General features: G+C 32.5%; 2 protein-coding genes across 3 annotated transcripts; one reads left to right on the forward strand and one right to left on the reverse strand.

Annotated features, from left to right (window-relative positions):
- Positions 1-1230: 1230 nt before the first annotated feature.
- LOC133301165 (beta-glucuronosyltransferase GlcAT14A) lies at positions 1231-5879 on the reverse strand. Of its 2 annotated transcripts, none has more exons than XM_061500786.1 (4): positions 5219-5879; positions 4930-5005; positions 4724-4839; positions 1231-1802 (listed from the first exon to the last, which is right to left on the reverse strand). In XM_061500786.1, exons 1-4 carry the CDS (start codon positions 5706-5708, stop codon positions 1294-1296), a joined length of 1191 nt encoding a protein of 396 aa, XP_061356770.1. In that variant the 5' UTR covers positions 5709-5879; the 3' UTR covers positions 1231-1293. The 2 variants fall into 2 exon arrangements, with proteins under 2 accessions (XP_061356770.1, XP_061356769.1); XM_061500785.1 differs by having other exon boundaries at positions 1231-1808; positions 5219-5876.
- A 3793-nt stretch (positions 5880-9672) lies between these two features.
- LOC133301153 (protein PNS1-like) lies at positions 9673-19991 on the forward strand. The gene is made up of 3 exons (XM_061500764.1): positions 9673-9696; positions 18534-19682; positions 19770-19991. Exons 1-3 carry the CDS (start codon positions 9673-9675, stop codon positions 19989-19991), a joined length of 1395 nt encoding a protein of 464 aa, XP_061356748.1.
- Positions 19992-19998: the final 7 nt, after the last annotated feature.

The following is a 19998-nucleotide window of genomic DNA, read 5'->3' on the forward strand; positions in this document are numbered from 1 at the left end:
CTTACCAAGTGACAAATGGATACACTCCATTGTATTACAAAGACACCTAGCAAGTGATAAATGAGTACAGAGATCAACGTTGTTGTCGTATGCCATTGTTGACAATAACACAATCTAGGTTTGGTTTCTTGAAAGCTTTAAGGTTTTTGTGTTACTTGTGTTGTGAGTGAAGTACATGACGAAGTTCCAATATATATAGAAGTTGGACCAGCTGTTTATGTAACGTTCTTATTCTGTTTTTTTAAATTTCCTTTTTTTCTTTTTTATTTTATCTATTTAAGTATAATTTATATCTTAAATAATTTTTATTTAAAATGTAGGAAAATACAAAATTAAATTATACGAGTTGAGTACTTGTATATTGTACAAAAAATTATTGATTGATTATAAAAATATCGATTCACATTCACTTTTAATTATTAAACTAAGAGAAACAGTAGACAACTTTCGAGTTTTTTCTTCTTCTCTACACTGTTAATATTAGCATTTTCTAGATTAATTGTTACAAAATATTAATAAATTTAAATATTTAGCATTTGTTAATAATAATAATAATAATAATAATAATTCACATGTAAAATTGAAAATTATCTCTCCCCTCAAGTGATTTTTAGGCTTGAACACATGATTTTTATTATTATTTTTTTTTGGTGAACATGAACACATTTTTAGGCTTGAACACATGATTTTTTTTATTATTTTTTTTTGGTGAACATGAACACATGATATTATATAGATCTCTTAACTACTGAACTCAAACTTGCTTATCATTTGCGTCGGCTCTTATTTATAACTTGACTAGACTTTTATTCTGACTAATTAACTTGATTTGTTATAAAGTGCATAATAATGCCACCAAAACAAGCATTAGATAAAAATCCGTCCCAACAACTTAACTTTATCTTTTACATTTTGTTTTTAACAATATATAGTGTTTTGTCTTCATAATTACATTTTTATTTTCAGTATAACGTTGGATGATCACCATTGATCATGTGAACTCAATCACATAATAATAATAGTAACACGTGTCATATATTTGTGGAGTCCACATGATTAAAAGTGGTCAAGCTATATCATTTGGTAGATAATTTTCAAACTATATCATATTGATAATAAAAAAAATTTAAAATTAAAATTATACTACTTTGGTCATTCTCCCTTCCGGTATTGGTAAAATAAATTAGTCTAACCATATAAAACTCCAAGTTGACAAAAAAAAATGATCAATTATATTATAACCAAATTTTCAATGGTCTTTACAAAGATTAATTCAATGGAAATCAAATATGGTTACTTGCACTGCTGTTTGTTAAAGAATCTATCAGAGAGAATTTTTTTTAGCAAACTTTTTAGCCTTCTTGAGGCTGGACCAGGGTTGAGGACACCATAATTCTCAGTTCTCAAACCTGAGCATGTTCTGTGTTTTCCACCCTGTGAGCACCATCCTCCAGAAGAGAATTTCCCATGATACCTCTTTAGAAGTTCTCTATCAATTTTATCAAGGACTGGATCATTTCTCTTGAATTTTCTTGCAAATGGACGGCTACTAAGAACCATTTTCCTATAATCTTTAACTCCTAGAGACCTAGGGTGTTGTTTTGGAGGATTATCCCAAGTAATGTAGTGAAGGTCATGGTTAGCAGTGGTGTTCTTGTAGTCTCCAGAGTTGCATATAACTGTTTGGAAATATCCTTCTGGAGATGAGACAAAGTTAGTGTAGTATAGGAGAAGGGTCCTTGGTAAATTTTCCCATCCCACAATGCAATACTCGGCAAAAGATCTTGATAGTATTGTCCAAGCTGAACCTGAATTTTTTGGACATTCAGAATTACATCAAGTTAGCTTTTGCAAAAATGTTATCAACATAGATTATGTCATACATTTTTAGAAGTGTAATACAATCTAACAATCTATAGCTTTACAACATTAAAGAGTGTACTTTTGCCATAGAAATTGGGCTAAAAAAGTCTAGATGGTTGTATCTAAACATCAAAATTATTTTTATAGTACTCAAGACTCTAATGCATCATTAACTAAAGATGTTAAAAAAATGGTACCATAACCAGAGATAGCACCACAGTTCAGTTGATGCAAAGGAGTTGAATGGGTAGGAAATGATCTCGGTTCGATCCCTATCGATACCATCTTGAGGAGGGACATAAAAATTTAATCCTTGACCCTCCTTGTACACGAAATTAGTCTCATAGCCGACTCAAATAGCTGAAGCTTATAAGAATATCCTGCAGAGCCTACTCCCCCAAAAGAAGTAATTAGGGCTTAAGGAATATTATGATATGCATCATCTAAACACTTAGGGTGTGTTTGGTACAAGAGAAATTTTTTTGTGTCCGGGAATCATGATATCTAGTAATATACAAAGAAATCCAATTTATCGGGAATGATATAAAAAAGTTGTTTGGTAGACATAAATATTATCGGGAATATTTAATAATTTTACTGAGTATATGTTTGGTTGTGAGTAAAATATTACTGGTAATAGATGTTGATTTTACAAAACTAACCTTAACTTTTCAATGACACCAGACCTACTAATTTGATGTGTGTTGGGAGTATTATTGTCTCAAAAATATGTTATTTGCTTTCCCTTCCCTCGGAATCATGAAAACCGCCTAATTTTTTGTAATCCAAACAGTAATTTTTCTTTGTAAAATGCTTTACCGGTAAAGCTTGGATATCCAGAAATTAATTTTTGATACTTCTACCAAATATGGGAATCGATGTTTACCAAAGAAGGTTTACATGCAAGAAGGCATCGTGCATGTGCTAGAATCAACAACCTTTCTAAAAGAAAGACATCGTGCATGTGCGTCCACTAGAAGTGGACACTGCACCACCGCCATGTTCCATGTACATGGCTTCTCCTCTGCTCTGTAATCAAGGAAGTGGCATTTGTATTTTCCAAATTTAAGCATAGGTGACCATTGTTATTTACAAGAAGCATTTTCTTTTCTTCCCTAACTTCCAAAATTTCAATGACCTCTCTGCATAGAAGGGACAATGTCTAGGTAGTATAACCTTGCATTTGTGTAACTCATATAAGTTTTAGGCTATTAGAGAGTGTTTGGTAGAGAATTTTTTTTGAGATTTCCAAGAAAGTGATAGTAATAATCTTATTTACCTACGTTTACTATAAGGTTTCTGGAAAAAAAAAAAATTGGAAATATAATTTTTCAGTAATTTGGTTTTGTGTACAATTTTTCTTCTAAAATATCATCCAAGAATACCCACCTTTGGAATCCCAGGTATTAGAAAAAATCTACACTTTTCTTTTAGACAAAATCCCAGTAATATTTTTGGCCTACTAAATAACTTTTTGGTAACATTCTCAAGAAAATGACTTTTTCACCATATTTTTGAGAATCGTGATGATTCTCGGGCATGAAAAAATTTATCCTCCCCCATAGATTAATAGATTTTTTATATATTTTATTTTATATTCAAATTAATAATTTAGAAAATGTCATCTGTCATATATAAACTTCAGATTTTCGTTCAAACTGCAGCAACTTTTTCAAAAATATTTCTCAAATAATGCAGTTTACAAAACTAATCTAATGGAGTAAGTCTTGCATCCTTAAAAAAAAAAAAAAAAAATCTCGCATCCTATGCGGGACTTCCCACGTATTGTTCTTGAAAAAAAAAAAAAATTAACCACAGTTTAATTTCATAACAATCGTGCATGAGAAGTATAATAGATTAGTGTTATAAAATTAACTGCAATTTAACCTTTTTAATTCACTACACGTTATGTATGAATAGAGAGCGGAATTCACTATATTAGATTGAAATTATATTTAAAAATAACATTACTTAAAAAAAATTAAAACTGCTACAAAAGCATCATTCACCTCATAAACTTGGGTATTCATTTCTTAGTTTTTATTTTTTATTTTTTCCATGTTCACTAAAATTCAGAGTCACGCGAGAATTAATCATAATAGCTAAATGTGCTAGAATTCTTTAGAGGGTAAGAGGAGGTTGTGGGGTTTCACTCGGCCGACAGGTAGGTAAAGTTCTTGAAGCCACGTTATGCACTTCAACGCCCAGCTAGCACCAACTAGTTTTTCTTTTTTCTTTTATTTTTATTTTTTCATGTTTTTTTGTGATAACACCACCAACCACTTAGTTATCTTCCATGACTAATGGGCAATAACTGAAAGGGACATTTTTGTTGCATCCACCAGATGATTGATAGTTCAATCCTAAATCTCAAAATTCAACCACAACATAAAACTTCTGATGGATTATAGGTTCAGATGTTCGGTTTGTGTTACTTTATTTGGCAAATTTTGACCTTTAGCATATTTAAAAATAATTTTTCTTGGGTGTTCTAATCCAAAATTCTCTAAAAGTTGATTATATTATAGAGATGTTAAACTAATATACACCAATAAGTAAATCAAGAGAGGATATAAATTAAAATAGAGATAAGATGTCAAAAAGGTTCAAAGATAGACCTTAACCGACCACAATAAATTATGACATTGATGTATGCACCATATATTTATAATATGGACAACTCACGTGTACACTACTCAGATTTCAGAGTATCACATGGTTCACATATATGCCATTTAAGTACTTGGTGAAGAAGGTAAAATACATATATGCGTGTAGTGAAGTGAATGGCACGATGCACTTTTACACACACAAAAGCAGAGTCCAGAATAAGCAAAGAGAGATTGAGGGGATAGAAAACCTGTGTAGAGTTTAAAAGATGTTGGCAAACTTCTCTGCTTAATGACCCACCAAATCTCTGATTTATTAAGGCTATAAAGCCCCGGGTCTATCATTATTGGCTTCCCTCTCTTATTCCTAAAAGTGGGTATTAAAAAAGTCATGATTTTGGGGGAAAAAATGAAGCATGAAATAGAAAATCTTATAAAGAAACAATATACCACTTACAGTTTCCAACCCAAGTGACTGCTATGTTGAATGAAATTGATTTCCCTTGGCAACTCAGAAAAGGCTTGGATCAGATCTGCAAATTTAAAGAGTGTTCATATTTCATATACCAATTTGTGACAATAATTCTTTATTAACTTATGCAATCACCACTGGTAAGATTATTTCACAAACCCAATAAAAGAAAGACTTGAGTGAAAAACAAGTAAACAATGCTTTCTACAAATAAAAAAAATGCATAGTGATTATTATTCAATTGATATCTAACATTTAAGGCCACTCACCATACCATCTTGTGTAACTAAGGGATAATCAGATGCACTAAGATTAATAAACCAATCCCAGTGGCAAGTCCTCAGAAGAATTGCCATAGCATGGAGAGTGGTAGCAAGCATTGTTGGTCCTCTATAAGTGACCAAATTACGCTTCTCCACAACCCAAACATTCCCAACTTGACCATAAACAGGGTCACTGGCTATATATTCTGCCACATCTCTATGCTCAGATTCTGGAGCCCCATAATCCATATGAATCAAATAGTAATTCCCTGGATGATAGAGTGCCCTCAGCAACCTCTTGAGCTTCCCAGAATCTCCTTTGGATGCAGAAATCAAGTATGCAAAAGTAACCGGGTATGTCTTGTTGGTTTTGGGGACACTGAAGTAGTTCATAGCAGGCCTGAAGCTGGATATGGTTATGCTTAATCTAGTGGGGATAAAGAGAGAAAAGAACAACATTGAGGTTACCATGAAGGAAACCATGAAAATTTTGATACCCATATGAGAGAAAATTGCATAGAAAGTATAAAAAATAAAAATTTGTGGGAGAGAAAGTGAGAATGGAAGTTGGGGGGGAAATTGTTGAGTAATTAAGGGGAAGAGAGGTTGTTCAATGGTTAATGCTGAGACATTTGTTGGTGTTTGAAGATATTATGATTGGAGTGGGAATAGTGAGGTTTACATATTCGGGGTTCTTTTCTTTGAACTCAAGGCCTACATTTGTCAGTGCATTGTCGGTTGAGAACAAAAGAAGTAGATTCTGGTGAAAGCACTTAACACTTGGCACTAGTATTATTACTGTCTTGCTAGTTGCAAATTGCAATGTCAAAAGAGGTAGAGACTCATATTCTGTGTCACTTCCCATAAAGTGGAGAAGTATTCCTCAATGAAGTACATTTGAGCATATTTTGGTTTTTGTTACAATAATGTCCCTTGATTTTGATCCACTGCCTTTCTATGAGGTGAAATTACTAATGAATCTGTAGATGGGGCAATATTGAAAATGTCACACCAACTACCTCTAGCAAGATTATTGTATACATTGGATTTCTTCAATTTAAGGGTATTAAGTTAATAAAATATGAACTCATTATTAATATACAAGTTTATTTAATGAGAATTAATAATATGTATACAATATTTCTGTTAGCTCTATATCATCTCACTCAAATTAAATACACTTGAGTGTATATAAAAATTGATGTTAGCTCTATACCACTCAGTAAAAGCTACGTAAGAACTGCTAGCACAAGTGAAAACTTTTCCAAAATGGTAGAATGTTAAGTTAAAAGACATAACATCCTTTTCCATGAACTATATATGGTGGGAGACAAGTGTGTACCGCTGATAGCTCAAATTTATAACGTCATATTGCCTAATTTGCATTCTGAAACTTCTGAGTTATGTTGGCAAAAATAAACTTAAAACGTCATATATGTTCTGTTAGTCAAACGATTTCCTTAATGATATTATCTAAAGCTATCGTACGCACTTTTCTGTATGTTTAAACTGTGATAAAACTATTTGTGTTTTAAAAGGATATAAGTGATGTACTTTTAGTTTTTTTATTCTATATATTTTCGGTAGTAACTTTTTATATCATAACTATATACTTTCGGGAGTACATAGAGTAAAAAACTAAAAGGACACACATTTACATCCTTTAAAAAGACACACACTAAATCCTTAAATTGTAAACTTTGCTTCAGATCATGATTATATATATATATATATATATATATATATATATATATATATATATATATATATCATGGGATAGGTTATATTTATAAACTTTTTGTTTATAAATTTTAAAAATTACACTATGTACTCCCGAAAATACATTTCTAATAGAGTCTACTCTCGGGAGTACATAGTATAGTTTGTAAATAAAATGTTTGTAAATATAACTCTCTCCATATATTATAGTTGTTATCATTTTTTTTGTTTTTGTTTTTTCAAAAATACTCATTTAATTATCTTAAAACTTTAGGCATATTTTTTAATTAAGAAAAAAAAAACTTTCTTAAACAGAACACGAACGAACAAATCCTAGACCTCAATTACTTTCCGTCATCTAAATTTTCCTCACCCCTTTCGTAAATTTGTTATGTTTCATTGAACATTTCAATAATAAATTTGTTATGCGGAACCCCTTAATTTTAACAGTATGTTGAGTTGTTTACTAGCTAGTGTAATTGATGACCAGTTTGTGGGTGGACAACATTACACATGACCCATGTGAATTGCAGACCTACTTATGTTTTCATTAATCCATTGAATGGCCCATACTTGAAATATTGCATCGTTGAAACGCATACATTACTTTATTATCTTACAAGACTTTTTTGTTGTCAATTAATAGGGTTGCTGTATATATTTAGGCAGGTAGTGTTTGATCGTTAGTTTTGATGTCTTTATCCCTTTGCAAAAGAAAAGACAATTTGGTGGTTTTATACTTTTATTCGCATTTTCTTTGTTGGAAACCTAAACTACAGAGAAGAAACGTAAGCTTTGTTTAACATGAATCAAATCTTTATTGGTGACAAGTCATAGCAAAATTAAGGAAGACATTGGGAAAATATTAAATTAATCCGTGCTGTCTTTTGTTGATTGTACGTCTCGCAAACTTAACGATAATTTATTGGTGAAAATTATAAGGAAAAAAAGAAAGGGATCGGATATTATAACCATATTTTTTATGCCTATTCTATCTATTCCTTTTAGTGTTTTAAAAATCAGCTCAGGTCGACAGGGTCGACTCGGGTCTTGGTGACCCGGTAGGTTTTTCGGTCTGAGTAGTCATTGGACCGATTCTGCCGTCAACTCGGTTTGGACCGATTAACCTGGCCGCGACTCGGTGACCCAGTTAACCTGAGTTAGACCGGTTGACCCTCTCTTTTTTGTAAATTTGTTGTTTTTTTTTTTTGGCTGAAAACTCTTGAATTAAATCATACTCATATTTTGTGTTAAATATGATTAAAAAAGTAAGGTGAAAATAAGAAGGTATTTTGGATTAGTGCAATTCGTTTATATAATTTAGTTGCATTTTATAATGATCTCAAGAAATTAAGTGGGGATAAACACATAAACAATGTGATGGTCTCATCTCAACGGTGGACATTTTTTCCTTAGTGTATATTTCATACCTATAATTTGTTATCATGATTTAGTTTATCTGTGTTATGTTAAGGCACAAAATGTGCATTTAGCTTATATTGCAATTTTAATTCAATGTTAGGGTATGGTCTAGAGATAGAAGTCTAGAAGTATATAATATTTGCTATCATTGAGAACCAATTTATTTTTTGAAGCTCGTTGATAGTTTTCTTATGTGAATTTTTAATATAAATAATATGTTTATATTTTTTTAATATGTGAACAGTAAGTCCGGTTGAACCAATGATCCAGTACCCAGTATCTCGACCGAGTCGATGATCGGTCCGAGTTTTAAAACATTGATTCCTCTTCAATACTATTAAATCATAATATCAAGAGAAATGGTAAAAGTCAATTGAGATTGTGATCTAACAGTATTGGAGATGAATAGATAATGTAGGCATGAAAAAAGTAAGCATAATATTCTATTTTAAAAAAATAGTGAGAAACAATCAAATCATCCTTTCATTTATGAAAGGATAAATTTATATTTATTTTTGTGTTATTGTACTTTATAAATACAATGTGTCTTTATTTATTGAAAAATATTATGTAAACAATGAAAAATGAAACAAAAAGAGATTATTAACCTGCAAAATCATTGAATTGCATATGAATTTGTATACAGTTTTTTATGTGATCCTCTTTAAAGTGCTTGTCTATTTATTTACCCGAAAGATCCTTATTTTCTTTGAACCCTCTTCGTAAGGGATTAAGGCTACAAAATATACTAGCACAGGTGTTCTAGAGGTGGTCTGATAATGATCAGATGACTTCATATACTTTAACATTTCTTATGAATAATATTTTAGAGCATTTACTTTATCTGTTTCATATGTCTCTATTTTTTGTTTATTATTACTGTCTTACGGATAAAGGACCTTGGAATAATCAAGGTATATCTTGAGTATCTATGATCGATGAGATCATGATCATGATTCATGAGGGCTGAAATACACTATTTTGATTATTTGCTAGATATTGTTCTTAGTTGAGAGTCACCCAGAAAGGGCATTTGTCGACTCGATTAGACTAGTACAATATCAGGCTACTTACATGTGATGTAAGGTATCTCATGGATGCAGACATGGAGATGCCTTAGCTGATGTCATAGGTGGATTTGTTAGTGAAACAAATCGCACTAAACTGACCTGCCGAAAGACTCCTCATGGAATCATTACAACATGTATCATTAGATACAGTCTCTCATCATATGGTAGTGCGGATCATACTTAGACTTAAGGTTGTCATCGATTCTTGAGTCTAAAGGTCATACTTTGATTGTATAACTCTATCCGCCTAAAACATGGGTAGCACAATATACTCTTGGGTATGACCTAAAGGCATGAGTATTGATGGACAAGACGATAGGATTCATAATCTCTGTAAGAGATAAGTTATCCACAAGAGACCGGTGAGACTTGGATGACTTCCATCGTCCATTCAGCTTTAACTGCACAAAGTATTGGTAGTACTCTGTATGGTCATTAAATGAGTTGGGCCCATTAAAAGGGTTTAATGAGCCAAAGCTAATTCAACCATCAATATCATTTGGGTCTAATGGGTCACACACCTATATCATTTTGTTGGCTTGGACTAGCGTACGTGTTGTGCAATTTCGCAATCAATTATTTAATCACACAAGTATGTAAGTGCACGTATCAACAAGTAATAAAGTAGATATGTGAGTCCAAGTATCGATCCCACAGAGATAACATAAAGCTACGGCTCTGAGTGAAGTAATTAAGGTAATAATAATGATTTTTTATGAACTAATAACTAATTTAAGAATTAAGAAATAAAATAAGCTAAGACTAATTATGAACTAAAAGAATGTAGTAACAATATAAGTTTTCCAAGTATTCAAAGGTAGATTGGGATCAATTTTCCCATGTAGTTTCACCAGAATGCAGTCACAATGCTACAACAATCATTCATTCAGTAATCAAAACACTAATGCATGCAAGGGCTCTCACCAGTAATACTTGTATACTAGTTCCCATAACTCTATGGCTAACATAGTTATAAATCATTAAGTTCATGTTCTATGATTTTGTGGTGTGAATGATCTCTCTACCCACAATTAACCAATTTTTCTTAGTTAAACCACAATGTTTAATAACTTTCAGAATTCACCTATATATATATAGCCCAAATCCTTGGAACCTTGCAACTCTCTCTCGATGAATCAACAATATTAAAGACAAATTAAGCAATTTATTAAACAACTAAAAGAACAATCATGCAACAAAGTTTAGGCAACTGATTACATCACAATAAGGGCACTCTATCTCTCAATCCTAACAATTTAGCTCATACTTGAGTGGAAAGAAACAACAAAGAAAGAATAAGATTCCATAGATCTAAGATAAGAAAAACAGGAACGTTGTTGTGGCTCTGCTCTCACAGCAACCATGAGCTCCACCACCATCCACATTGTCTCAACCGCCGGAACAGTGCAGGAACTCACCGGATTCAATAATCTCTCTATTGAACCCTAGTTCATTCCTTTGATTCGTTGGATCTCTCTCAACAAACCCTCAAATTTTCTCTAAGTGTTTTCCCCACTTTCTCTCTCTAACAGCACTAAAATCTGCCTTCCAACCCGTGTCAAGAACCTCTCTAGCCTGCTTGGTGTGTGTAGGTTTCCTCTCTTTATAGACTCTGATGCATTAGGCTTCAATCAACTCTTCAAATCCATTGCTAATCACATTCGAATCTGCTCTAGGATTGATTGAAGATACTGTTCTATTTTTGCTGTAGATATGATGCAGGGACAAAGCATGATGCTACTGCATATCTTCTCCAAATCTTTTCAGATATATAATTCAGTTTTGAATTGGATTTTTTGGACTCTGATTTGTTGGAGATTTGATTAGAATTTCTTGAAGATATATGAATGATTATTCATATCAGAATATCTGTTTGCGCGCTCAGAAGCTTCCCTCCCTTAAGTTGGGCTTGGGTCCATAGCTTGATGGTGATTATGTCAACCAAATGCACCGTTGACCTCATCTTCAATGCTACAGCACTGTTTTTCGATGTTACAACACTGACCTGCAATAAAATAGCAAATGTAATAAATGGTTCAACACTCAAATTATCTTCAAATATCCACAATTAACATATTTCTCATTCAAATCATGAAAATATAAAATTCATGCATTAATCATATAAAACCAAGAGAATTATGTATATTCATGGCACCAAAACATCACAAATAAGCCTAAAGATAACTCTCTAATAGAGAGTTATCAATACGATTTTGGGCTTATAAGAGTATAATGTAGATATTATATGATAAGATCATGCAAGTTTAAAATGGGTCATGTGTTATAAACACATGAGCTTTAGTCCAACGGGGCGCAAACTAGCTAGGCCTAGGAAGCACTAACTAGCTTGTTATGCCATTTAAAGTTTGAATTAAATAAAGATTAGATCCTTATCTTAATTTAAATTATGAGTTAGAATTTAAATAGAATAAGGATAAGATAGAGATCTTATCATATGTTTAAAATCTGAATTAGGTCGAACTTTAAGTGTTCAAAAATATGAAATTTAAATTGTTTAGATTTCATTCTTATCTTAGAGCCTGTTTGGATGAGCTTTTTTTTCTTCAAAAGCTGCTTTTTTTTTCTTCAAAAGCTGCTTTTTTAAAGAAAAAAAAGCACTTCTCGAAAAAAATTTGTTTGGATGACTGCTTCTAAAAAAAGTAGAAGTCATAAAAAAAGTCAAAAACCTACTTTTTTCGGAAGCTAAAAATTTTAGCTTTAACAAAAAGCAGAAGTAAAAAGCGAAATATTTTTTTTCAAAAATCAAATATTTTTTAAAAAATCTAAATAGTTGTAACTTTTATAGAAAGTACTTTTAAAATAAGAAAGTGGTAAAAAGGACTTTCTTAAGAAGGCAATACAAAGGAGCCCTTAATGAGATTAAAATAAGTCCTTTTCAGCTTACTAAAAAAAAAATAAGTCCTTTTCATATAGGATTTGACTTGGTCAAATCCTTATTTCTAGTAGTCTTAGAATTTGAATTCAAAACTAGATGACTACTAGTTATTGAATTCAAATTCAATTTTCATTAAGGAGGGAGTCATAGTTCGACAATGACTTATTGGGTTCATCATTTTAAGAACCCAAAAGAGAGGCTTAGCCGAATATACAAAACCAAGGCAGTCGCGCAACTCTCCTTCTCCCTATCCCTCTCTTCACTTGCTTTCTAAGTTACACATTTAAGTAACTTGGATCCGAAGAAAACACCGTAATACATGGCAACCCCTCTTGTGCAATTAGCGACCATCCAAAGCAAGGAATTAATCCTACGAGAAGAGTTCTCACAGGCCATCAAGATGATCATAGTGTGGATTACCATTAAAGACAACCCCTTCCACGTTATGATATATCAAAAGTATGAAGCCTTAACGCCATATAAATGTAAGACCTTTATATGCGCATATGAATTGTAATTAGTTCATAATAGTTAGATAATTAATGTGTTAGTTTACTAATAACTACATGTATGAGTAGAATTTAGAATTTCAAATAATAACTACAAAATTGTTTTAAAGAATTATATTGAATTGCGCTAGAGAACTAGGTTATACAAAATAGGCTATCCCATAGTTGATTTGTGTCAATCACAATTTCATACTTATAGAATGTGTTGAAAATTTTCTAAGCAAGGGAAAAAAAATTGGTATATATGAAAATATTTTTATTAATAAAAAGAAGTAGATCTATTTTTTAAATAGAAATGTAAATCAGTTAGCATTATTTAATTAAAGTTCAAAAGAGTTTAAAATAACCGATTTTGGAAATTTTATTATAAAAAAATATCTTTCTTAAAAAAATTCAATTTTATCCCATCAACTTTGCTGCGTTGAACCAAATATTTCAAAAGTGTACACCTGCAAATTTTCTAACGTGTACAATTTTTATTCTTTCCATTTGATCCGGTATTAATATCTAACAAAAATTACCACGTTGAATTCTATAGATCATAACAAAAATTAATATAAAATGTTTATATGATTTTCTATTAATATCTAATAAAAATTATTACGTTGAATTCAAGAGAACATCACAAAAATTGATATAAAAATGCTCATATAATTTCAAGACGAAATTTTCATTAGAGTTTGATAAAAAGCAAACAATAAAAAGAAATATATAATTTAAGCGCTCACTAATTTGCAGGATAGAATAAAGATTATATAAATTTATATATTGATATTATTTGTTGTTTGACGAGTTAACATAATAAAATAAATTTATTATATTTACTCATTTTAGCATACTCACAAACTGATAATGTATCTTAAGGGAGACATGGATTAGAATTAAACAAAATATGATAGGTAACCATCACACACCCCTTCTGATTTCGATGTCCTTAGAATTTTGTTAGGAACGTGAAAGTCAGTCACAAGCACTGCAACCAAGAAAACAAAAATGAGTGAAAAAAAAAACTGACTAAAAAAAAAGAAATTCAAGAAAATGATGGAGAAAACCTATATGGATCAAGAACACGAGTTTTGTTCCGACCAGCCCAACTGGTTGGCCGAGTAGTTGTGCTAAATATCAAAAGCCCATAACCAAGGGTTGACTAAAGACCCTCCTCATCGAAGAATAGGTATCTCCACCATACCTTGTGCCCATTCCTCCCATACACAGGTAGCCATTGTGCACTGACAATGGCTGCCAAACGTTTTGCTTGAGCAAGACAGGCTACAACAGGCTACAATGGCTACATAGTCTCATCTCCCCATACTTTCTTCCTCACAAAGAAGCTCTTTCCTCACCTATTAATATCCCCTCAAACCCACAAAGATACATATATACAATATCACTATTTTTATAAGTTGTTACTCTGCCAACTTGAAGAGCCATATTGTAGCCATTAAACACCCTCCCTCATTGTTGCACACTGCACCTAGAACTTCCTTGCACAGCCTTGGTTCATACCATTTTATCCAGGACCTCCCTGCAGTGATCCTCTTACCCCTTTGGGTTACGTAAGTGACTCTCTCACCACACTAACAGTTCAAGTTTCATCTCTATTTCCAATGTGATGTGAATGTGTTGTAGAACTAGAACCTCTGATTTCAATAATCTTTGTTGAAGATTGCCTTTGTTTTGATAATTTACTTCTTGATTTGTGGTTGCCGGTGGCATCTTCTTTATCATGGTTGATGCCTAGTGTCTTTATTGTAGCCTTAATTAGAATAGTAAAGTGTGTTTCTGAGTGCAGACCTATGTGTGTGTGTCTAGAGGTGAAAAATTGGGTTGACACAACACGACACAAATTTGCCGTTAACACAAATACAATCAACACGAATATGACACAAATTTAAAAATAGACCAAAACTATCGACACGAACACGCCCTACTTATTTTGCGGGTTGACACAACATGACACGAATAATCTATAAAAAAAATCAATGCATGCCAATTTTATGTTTGTGTCTCACAACACAATACAAACTTTTTGGTGTCAGCTTTTTACAACATGAACATGACATCAATTTGAAAATAGGTAAACTCACACGATGTCATGTAAGCGGATCATGTTGAAAATTGTCACCCCTATATTAAGTCCTACACTTTGTATGATTTTTATTATAACAAACAAGTGATACCATGTTATTTAATATTGTATACTTTAAGTTTTGAAAGTGCGTTACGTTGGAGGATTTGGCACGAGATGATGTGTGAAGAAGAAAATGCATGCAATAGAACCAATAAATTATTGAAGTTAAACGGTTCATGGTTATCATGAAGTTCTGAAGAATGAAGAATAAATGGATACATCATAGATATCATACAAAGGGTTTACTAGATTAATTTTATCATTACTTTATTAATTGGAACTATTCTCGAACTAAAGAAGAGGGATAAGAGCATAAGAAAAAAAATAGAAAAAGAAGATAAGAGAGAAAATACGGATAATAGATAAGAGAGAGAAAAATACAAATAATAGATATAAGAGAAAAAAAAATACAGATAAGAGATAAAATAGAAAAAATAGAAACAAGAGATAAGAAATCATGTAGAAAAAAATAAATACAAGAAATGAAAGATTGCATATATCAAGAATAATATTCAAAACCAAGCTATGTCCGGTGACTTGTTTCACTGCAACTGTACATGAAACAAGGGGCAATTGCTATCTAGGCATTCTAGATCACTTTCTTCAATTTATTTTTTTTATTGGTTGAGTGATTTAATTTTTTTTCACTCTCTTTTGTTTTCTTGGTTACTATTCTCTTATGAGGGTTCGCCAAGGGCAAGTGCTGACAAGTTTCAAGAAGAAAAGCATAGGGTTACACTCAGGGATAAAAAAGTGTATTGTTTCATATCATATCTTAGTTCAATTAAAACCTAGATCTATCTTAGCATAGCTTGTTAGGCTATGAGTAGGCTAAAATAAGCCAATAAGATAACTAGGTAAGTTTATCATATTTTATTGACTCATCAAACATGAATAAAAATAAAATACGATAGTCTATCATATTCTATCTTTTTTATGATGTTCGCCATACAAAAAAAATTTAAAGAAAAATTCGTATTTTTGAAATTCTTAAAATTAAAATGTAGATTATCTAAATTAGGAGGGATGAATTAGAATTTTCCTATATTAATTAAGGAAACTCGTACTCTTATGTTGCATGTGATTGATCTCTTATGTTACTCTCACTTCGAAAAATGTGCCTCTCTTTTTCTTTTCTTTTCTTTTTCTAAAAATTGTGGGACCCACTTTATTTGTCTCTTATCATGAGAGAGCTTCTCTCATACAACATGAGAAAAGTAATCCCCATTAATTAAACTATAAATAATCTAAAATGATATGGTTTTAAAATAATAATTTATACCTTTTTCCAAAGTTGTCATGGTTCGATAATAATATTGGTTAGAAAGTAATGCAATTTGTCATTATTCCCACACAAATATCTAATTTTCAACTACTACTTCCACAAGAGAAAAACTTTAATGATACAATATACACATGTACCTAATTACATGCATAATCAAGTTTCTTCCCCCACTTTTCCTTATTAATGGAATACTTAAATCTTATTTATCAATAACAAAATGGATTATCCATTCTTTTATTAAAGAATAAAATGGAACTGGCCTTTATTTAATATATCTTGCACATATTTTTATAATTTTAGTTTATTTTGGGTTATATTTGTTTTTATCATGATAATTTTTTCCCTCCAATTGTGTGTGTGTGTGATTTTTCATTATTTAAATATAACTATAGCATTTTTTTAGTAAAAAAATTAGAAAAACAAGCATGGCGAAATTAATAAGATAAATAAAGAATTAAAAAGTGAACTATTATTACATTAATTAACTTTTTTAACTTAACTTTCCTCAACTAAAGCCTAAAAAGGGAGTACTAATTATTAAAAAAAATAAAAGATAATTCAAGTGTTAGAATTTTAAGTATTGGAGAAGAATTGAAAATTAGTTAGGCCTTGGTGGGTGAACTGAACAAACAAGCACCTCCTTTTAAAAAAAAAAAAAAACAGAGCCGTTTTCTTTTTTTCGGTTTCCCTTATGCGGCAAGAATGGAGAAAACTTCAATGCATCATAAGCATCGAACTCAGTGTTCTTTTTTACCGAAAAGTAAAAAAAAAATAGAATTTAAAGAGAAATATAAAAAAATATGGTTAGAAAAAAATTTCCTTTTTAACAAAAGGGAATACCGAATTCAGTTCTCCTAATGTATTAAGGGGACGTTTGGTACAGGAGAAATTTTTTTTTATTCGAGAATCTCGATTTTCAAAAATATGATTTTTACATTCAATTTATGATAATATCCGAAAATTTAAAATTTAAAAAAAAATAATTTCCTGAGAATCCGGAAAAATACTTCGTACCAAACGAATTTTTCTCTTTTTCATGGAAAATCGCATAACGTAGCAAAGGAAAATATTTTTAGTACAACCGTGAGTGTGAAATATTTTTAGTGCAACTCAATGCGGCGGTACTATTATAACTATGCATTATGACAAGTATATAGTTATAATATTAAAGTTATTTCTTTTTTTTCTCGACTTATAATCTTGTCAGTAAGGAAAAAAAAATATTTTTAATATTATAAATATATATTTTTCGTAATACACTAGTAAGAAGGTTGCACTACAAATGCTCTTGTAGCTGAGGGAGGGAAATTTCTTCACTGTACCATTGGATTTTCAGTATATCTTTTAATCATAATGTGACACGTGTTATTTTTTGTCAAATCATTCTCTTATCTAATATTAAAATAATTTATTCATTAATAATTTGATAAAAATAAAACACGTGTCACTTTATAAGTGAAAGATACATAAAAAATTCACTGCTACCGTAGCATCAAATATTTGTTCACGAGGGACCTGTTGCTGTTCACCAAAGTCACAATCTCTGACCTGTACCTGAACTCCACGTCAGTGTGCCACGTCATCACGTCACCCCTCCCCATTGTTCCATTCAAAAATATTTGTATAGCTATCACACTATACAAATAGAAAAATGAATTGAGAGAAGAACGAGGACTGAGTCATTTGCTTGTATGGCAAGTGTAGTGTGAAACGTGACATTGATGCACGCAACTTAGACTTCGTATTTTAAGGTTTCTGAGACGCAGAGCTGAGAATTTTCTATCTGGGTTGGCTCATTCGTGGGGGCCAAGAAAGTGAAAGAAAATCCAAGAAACTGTGAAAGAAAGTCCAAGAAACTCTCTTGGATTGTGGAATTCTGAGTGCATTAAAAAATATAATAGCCTCAAAGAGGCCATGTTCAGCAACTTTGATTGCACCACACAAATCACGGATCATCCAACTACAAGTTCAACAACATGCTTCCAGTCACAGACCCCATCAATGTTCTCTCTCTTTCTCTCTCTCTCTCTCTCTCTCTCTCTCTCTCTCTCTCTTTATCTGTCTTTGATCCTTTAATCCTTTCTTCTTTACTTTTTCTTTTACTGTGACACCCTTTTGCTTCATTTCTTCTTCAACAAGCTTATCTGCTGCCGACACATCCGTTTCTTATAGTACTCTTGAGTCTGTCCTATTGCCTTATGTAATCTATAGAAACCTTTCTCACGCCACTGCATTTGTTATGTATCTTTTGGTTGAAAAAAAAATTCAAGTCAACTTGGTCATTTCTCTTGTAGGCACAAGATTCAAGCTTTCCAAACAGAACAACAGTGGCGGGCAAAATAGTGAGAGGGGTCTTTCAGATTCTCTTCTACTTGCATTTGATCCTAATTGCAGGCTTGGTGATTTTCCTTATCACCTATGGTCTTATCTCCAACTCTCACACCCAGCATTTCCACCCCAGGAAATGGTACCCCCCACTTCTAGCATCAACAGCATGTGCTGGAATTGTTGGTTTCACATGGCAATGGATCACTGCCTGCCACCCCAAAAAGGCAGTTAGGGCAGCATTTTGGCTGAGTCCCCTACTAACATGTGCAATGGGAGTTTTGTTCCTGTTCATTGGCTCTGCTCTAGGTCTGGTAGCTGGTATAGTTGCTTTCGTTTCTGCAGTAATTCAATCCCTCTATGGTTGTTGGGCAAGTCCCAGATTTGAATATGCCACAGGAATCTTGTCAGTTTCAATAGCTTTTCCTCCTACTAAAACCAAGGGGTTAGCACTTTCATCAATCCTCATCAGTATCCTTTACTGCTGTTTTCTGGTGTCCGGGATTGGAGGAGCTAGAGCTATTGAAAACAGAACCAAACTAGCACCCCTTTTCATCTTGGTGATCCTGCTGAGCCTGGGATGGACTATGCAGTTTCTAAAGAATGCAATGCAAGTCACCATTTCAAGGGTCAAGTTCATGCATTTAGCTGGAGGAGTTGAGATGGACACTAGAGTGGCATTTCGTGACACAATCAAGCACTTAACTGGACCTGTTTCCATGGGCTCCATCCTTGTCCCCATCATTGGACTCTTTCGGGGTTTTGCAAGATCAACGAATCTGCTTGGAGGACAAGCAAGTGAGAGCATGTTTTCCTGTGTTAGTTGCTATATGAGGATTGCATCTCTTCTTGTGACCTGTGGGAACCGATGGGGTTTTGTGCACGTTGGAGTTTATAACAAGGGTTTTGTACAGGCATCTTCTGATACTTGGGAGATGTTCATCAGAGTTGGATTGGAGCAACTGATAGACTTAGATCTCACTGGGGCCTTCTGTTTCCTTAGTGGGGTTGCAGCAGGTGCAATCTGTAGCTTAGTGAGTGGAATTTGGAGCCTTTTAGTGCACAAAAGTTATGCCATGGAAGTGACCATTTATGCTTTCCTCATTGGCTATTTCATGGTAAGAACTAAGAACTATGTTGCATTTGAAAACTTGTATGCTTTCTTTCGCATCTACTCTATGTTGATTCTTAATAATCTTCTGCAGAATCGGTTGGCTATGGCATGGCCACAAGCATGTGTTTCAGCTTACTACGTTGCCTACGCAGAAAATCCAGAGAGCACTCAATTTGACTCGACTATTCCAATGCGCTTGGAGCAGCTTCAAAGATCTCAAGCTTTGCAATTAGCCCAAGCTAATAATTTTCAGCCGAGCCTAAACATTGAAGAGATTATTAACCAAGAAAGTTATATTATCCCCACAGGATAATATAATG

The sequence above is a fragment of the Gastrolobium bilobum genome, unplaced genomic scaffold, assembly GCF_033153095.1.
Source record: "Gastrolobium bilobum isolate Gb01-03AN ecotype WA unplaced genomic scaffold, APGP_CSIRO_Gbil_v1 utg1816, whole genome shotgun sequence".
Taxonomy (NCBI): domain Eukaryota; kingdom Viridiplantae; phylum Streptophyta; class Magnoliopsida; order Fabales; family Fabaceae; genus Gastrolobium; species Gastrolobium bilobum.

What these genes read in the sequence shown, in the direction of transcription:
- LOC133301153 (XM_061500764.1), top strand. Translation starts at nt 9,673, where the DNA reads ATGGGTAGCACAATATACTCTTGG. An exon ending in GTAGCACAATATACTCTTGG is followed by an intron (nt 9,697 to 18,533) that starts GTATGACCTAAA and finishes TTTCTCTTGTAG; the next exon opens with GCACAAGATTCAAGCTTTCC. An exon ending in TCCTCATTGGCTATTTCATG is followed by an intron (nt 19,683 to 19,769) that starts GTAAGAACTAAG and finishes AATCTTCTGCAG; the next exon opens with AATCGGTTGGCTATGGCATG.
- LOC133301165 (XM_061500785.1), bottom strand. Translation starts at nt 5,708, where the DNA reads ATGGGTATCAAAATTTTCATGGTTTCCTTCATGGTAACCTCAATGTTG. An exon ending in TCCCTTAGTTACACAAGATG is followed by an intron (nt 5,006 to 5,218) that starts GTATGGTGAGTG and finishes TTAAATTTGCAG; the next exon opens with ATCTGATCCAAGCCTTTTCT. An exon ending in AGTCACTTGGGTTGGAAACT is followed by an intron (nt 4,840 to 4,929) that starts GTAAGTGGTATA and finishes ACCCACTTTTAG; the next exon opens with GAATAAGAGAGGGAAGCCAA.